At 56.0% G+C, this 4,719-nt stretch overlaps 1 protein-coding gene across 1 annotated transcript; it reads right to left on the bottom strand.

The window, feature by feature from the left end:
• Nucleotides 1-1,688: 1,688 nt before the first annotated feature.
• LOC125548865 (subtilisin-like protease SBT3) lies at nt 1,689-3,980 on the bottom strand. Its single transcript, XM_048712391.1, has 3 exons — nt 3,038-3,980; nt 2,035-2,956; nt 1,689-1,872 (listed from the first exon to the last, which is right to left on the bottom strand). The coding sequence occupies exons 1-3, from the start codon at nt 3,978-3,980 to the stop codon at nt 1,689-1,691; spliced, it is 2,049 nt and encodes a 682-aa protein (XP_048568348.1).
• Nucleotides 3,981-4,719: the final 739 nt, after the last annotated feature.

Genomic DNA, 4,719 nt, shown 5'->3' with positions numbered 1-4,719 from the left:
GCATGTCATCTCCTTATGAGCATGAAAAGGGCGAGGACCGGACGGCCGAAATCCTCGTTAAATGTTAACTCGCATAGGAGCTGGCTCGCTCTATGGGGCACTCATGTTCCCAACAAAGTTGAAGTGCATTCCTCCTAGAGAATAATACGCAACGGCCTAGCGGTGGGTGCGGAGCTGCATATATACTGTACTAGGAGAATCAAACCAGGTATTTTCCACACGGCATGGGGAAGAGAGGAAACTTTGGCCCATCGTTTCTGGACGTGCCCTCACTCCCGGCTATTCTGGTCTGAACTGTCGGAAAAGAGGGGTAGCCAGGCAGTCTATCCGCCATTGTCCGTACACTCGAACAAGGAAGTTGGCCGATGGCTACCGGAATGGCTTGGACAGTGTTGATGGCAAAAATAGTCTGCAGAGCAACACACTCAATTCCTGAAGTGATCAACAATCTAGCCGGTCTTTTCTTCTGCCGTCTTTTGCTGTATGAGGAACATAACGTCCTTCTTCTTGCTGATCTCAAAGAAAACTTGATTCTTCTGGACGAATCTTCAACGGATCAACGGCAAACGGAACCTAAGCGGCGTCTAGGTCCTGTTTTCCAGGTGCAGCGGCGTAGGGTTGGCCTACTGCCACGACGATCTCTGAACTTGCAGGCAAGAACAGAGGAGTCGATGGGGAAAAACGAACGAAAAGAAAAGCTATGCGTGGAAATAAAGTAGATATGTTTTTGTCGATGTTGGGTGTCCCTCTACCGGCCTCCGACCCTACGTATATATAGGGCGATCTGGACTTTGATCCTTTGATCTATCAGGAGACCGATCTGGTTACAACTCTGTTTTACAAGATTTGGTCCTTATCTGTACATTCAAAATCTAAACAGGAACCTGGTTTCCTTGATAATAAAAATAGTATAACCAGCGACGTCCGCTCCTCTCTATGCTCCAAAATAATCAAGCATATCTCAACCGTAGCCCCGTCTTCATCTTATACCTGATGGTGGTTGTACGTGAACAAAACTGGAGTCTGAATCTTCAACTTCCTGTACTCTTACCTCCCCAACTTCATCAACGTGTGTATATCTTCAGTTAAAAAACAATCTTCAGCTTAGCACATTAGCATCATAATCCATATTTTTAATCTGCCAAATTTGACTATCAACAACATAGGTTTGAGACAAAGGGAGGAGGCGGGGTGGTCTTTCGCGACCATACTGGTGCCTTTCGGGGTGCTGCAGCTCTTTTCTTCCCCGGTGTTGACAACCCGGATATAACAGAGTTAAAGGCATGTCAAAAAGCTCTCCAATTTGGGCGCGAGCTGGGAGTCCAGAAGATCCACGTCGAAACTGATTGCAGGGAAGCGGTAAGCATGATTGATGGCAGCGAGAAGAATCTATCTGCGGCTGGACCGATCGTGGAGGATATCAAGAGTCTAATGCAAGGTTGGAAAGGATGTAAAGTGACCTGGAAGAGGCGCTCAGCTAATAGAGCTGCCCACATTCTAGCTAAGCGTGCTGTGGTTTCTGAAGCTTCTGAGGAGTGGCAGACTATGCCACCTGATTGTATTCTTCAAGTAATAGCGGGTGAGATCCCGACCTTTATTTATTTAAGTAATGTATAACTGTTTCACCCCTCAAAAGAAAATGAAACATTATTCCGACAAGGATTTGAGAGAGGCAACGCGAGCATCAATCAAAGGATAACGTAGGGTGTCCTCACGCGGTACTTGCCGCTGGTGTCGGTCCACACCACGGCCCCGTAGGCGGCCTTGCCTCCGGGAGTAGGCGCGGTGAGCTTGATGTCTACCTCGAACGAAACCTTCTGCCCCGCGCCGCTGAACTCCAGCGTCGCCGGCGTCACGGCCACGGCCACGTTGCTCGGCGAAACCCATGAGGCGTGGTACGTCGCCGGACCCGCTCCGACGCTGGTCACCGTCCTGCTGAACCGCATCTCCCCTCTGGTGGCGTAGAAGCCGAAGCTCGCCAGGAACGACGGGTAGTTCACGTCGTTGGACGAGAAGGAGCAGTTGTACCTGGACCTCGTGATCGCCGCGATCTGGGCGGTGGTATAGTTCGCGGAGCAGAGCAGCTCGACGAAGTCCTTGGGCCCGGCGTCGTACACCAGCCCCGGGTCCATGGCCGAGTTGGGGCTGACTTGGCCGGAACCCATGGACAGCGGGCTCGCCGTGGTGCCGTTGTCGTTGCCGTCGAAGCCGGCGCCGGCGTCCGTGATCGGGTGGAACATGTTGTCGTTCGTGGTCGCGGTGGTCATCATCGCCGACTTGATCATGGCGGGGCTCCAGTCCGGGTGCGCCGCCCGCAATAATGCGGCCACGCCGCTGGCGTGCGGGCACGCCATGGACGTCCCGGACGCCACGAGGAAGTCGCTGCCCAGCGAGGTCTGGCCGATCAGCCCCAGTGGAGATACGGGCGCCCACGACGCGAGTATTCTGTCCCCCGGCGCTAGTATGTCCGGCTTGAGCACGCCGGGGTAACTCTTGGACGGGCCTCGAGAAGAGTACACGGCGACCACCGGCGCCGGCCGCGTGCCGAGGATCGTCTGCTGGAACTTCATTGTCGCCGTCGGGGTCATGGTGGAGTTGATGTAGCTCAGCAGCGCCGGTGCGTCTTTCGAGCTGATGAAAATGGCTGGGAGCGGCATGGTGTCATCAAAAGTCTTGACGTCCGTGATGAAGATGGCACCGGCGACGCCGGCCTCGTTCGTGGTGTTCAGCTGCTCAGTGACATACCCGGTGTCACGACACACGACTATGCTCGTCGTTATGTTTGCCATCGACGCCGACGAGTTGCACGCCGAGATGGTGTCGTCGTACACCAGCTTCGTGCCCACCACCCAAGCGTTCGCCGGATAGTTCGTCAAGCCTGTTATGGTGGTTAGCGTCGTGTTGCCATAGGACACGGTGCCAGAGAACATTGTCCGGTCCACCGTGCCAGCCGCGACTGTGAGCAGCCATGGGATGCCGTTGTGCAAACTGCCGGGGCGTGGGCCGTCGTTACCCGCCGAAGCCGACACGAGGATACCATGCTCCATGGCGGCGAAAGCAGCTATGGCCACCGGGTCCTCGTACAGCGGCACGCCGTCGAAGCCCATTGAGATGGAGATGACATCAACGCCGTCCGCGATGGCCGCGTCCATGCCGGCTAGCACGTCAGACGCATACCGGCCCTCATGCCAGATGACCTTGTACATGGCAACATGAGAACGCGGGGCAACTCCACGGGCCGTGCCGAGCCCGTACCCGAAGAAGGACGCGCCCGGCACGGGGCTGCCCCCGGCTGTCGACGATGTATGCGTGCCGTGGCCTATGCTGTCGCGCGTGGAGTTCATGCTGATCTTGACGCCGGGGTTCGCGGCGACCAAACCCCTGTTGAAGTAGCGCGATCCGATGAGCTTCCGGTTGCACAGGGAGGCGGGGAACGCCACACCCGGCTCGCACGTGCCGCGCCACCGGGACGGCACGGGGGACATGCCGGCGTCATCGAAGCTCGCGCTCTCTGGCCACACTCCGGTGTCGATCATGCCGATAATGACGTCCTCGCCGAGCTTGGCTGCCGGCCACAGCCCACCGAACGGGCTGAGGTGGAGGAACTCCGTGGAGTGGGTGGTGTCGTGAGTGATGTCAGAGCGGCGGTCCGGGTAGGCCGAGACGAAGCCCGGCGCGCGGCTCAGGGCGCGGAGCTCGGAGGCCGAGAGGGTGGCCGTGAAGCCGTGGAGCGCCTCGTCGTAGGTGTAGACGAGCCGCGGCTGGTCGCCGCTGGCGGCGCCCGAAGAGTCAGCTGCTGCTGCTGTTAGAGACGCTAGCACGGTGGAGTACCAGTCACCGTGGTCGGAGTGCGCTGGCGGCATGGCGGACTTGTCCATGTGGACAATGTACGAGGCCCGCTGATCGGCGGCCACCGGAGTAAGGAAGAGAGAGCAGAAGAGGAGCCATGAGCTACTCACTAGGAGTAGAAGCGATGCCATGTTGACGACCGAATAGTTCTAACTTCTTAGCACGGGAGTCTCCATTTATATATGTGGCGGTGCATTGCATTCATCGGAATCGACGCACCAAGTACTTGGTTGTCCTTCCATTGTTTTGTACGAGGGTACCCATCGAAGGAATCGTTTTGTTTCGTCCTAAAACCATCGACGGCAGCAAAAAAAAAAAAAAAAAAAAAAAAAAAAAAAAAAGACATCGACGGCAGCGGTAGTCGGTGTGTCGCAGGAGGAACCGAGGTCGCAAAATCCCAAAAAATAAATAGGACAATGCGACTTTTTGAACATAAGACAATGCTCACATACATATACACTCATCTCTATAAATGTTTGCACATTCTACCCCACCATCAAGATAGTAAGCCCAACTCTAACGCGTCGACCTATTTCGTTCGCTCGCATCCGATGGGTCTGCCCAGACAAAAAATTCGGTCCAACGTGTGGACGCAAACGGACGAGCGCCCGTTTGAACCCATTTTTAGCTTAAATTTGGGCTCGATTTGCATCCACGCGAACACGCAGCAGACACCCGCAACGCTCTCCTTTGGCCCTCCCGTCTGTGGCACATAGACCATTCTCCCCGCAATCAACACCATGCGTCCATGCCCTCTTCGCCATCGCCTCCGCCGCCCACTTTCGGCCTCTGCGCCAATGCCTCACTCCCTGCCGCCGCATCCACCGATGCTCCCCCGCCTTTTGTTGCATCCAACGCCGCCCACTTTTA

The sequence above is a fragment of the Triticum urartu genome, chromosome 3, assembly GCF_003073215.2.
Source record: "Triticum urartu cultivar G1812 chromosome 3, Tu2.1, whole genome shotgun sequence".
NCBI classification, from domain to species: domain Eukaryota; kingdom Viridiplantae; phylum Streptophyta; class Magnoliopsida; order Poales; family Poaceae; genus Triticum; species Triticum urartu.
This window is presented reverse-complemented; position numbering and strand designations above follow the sequence as displayed.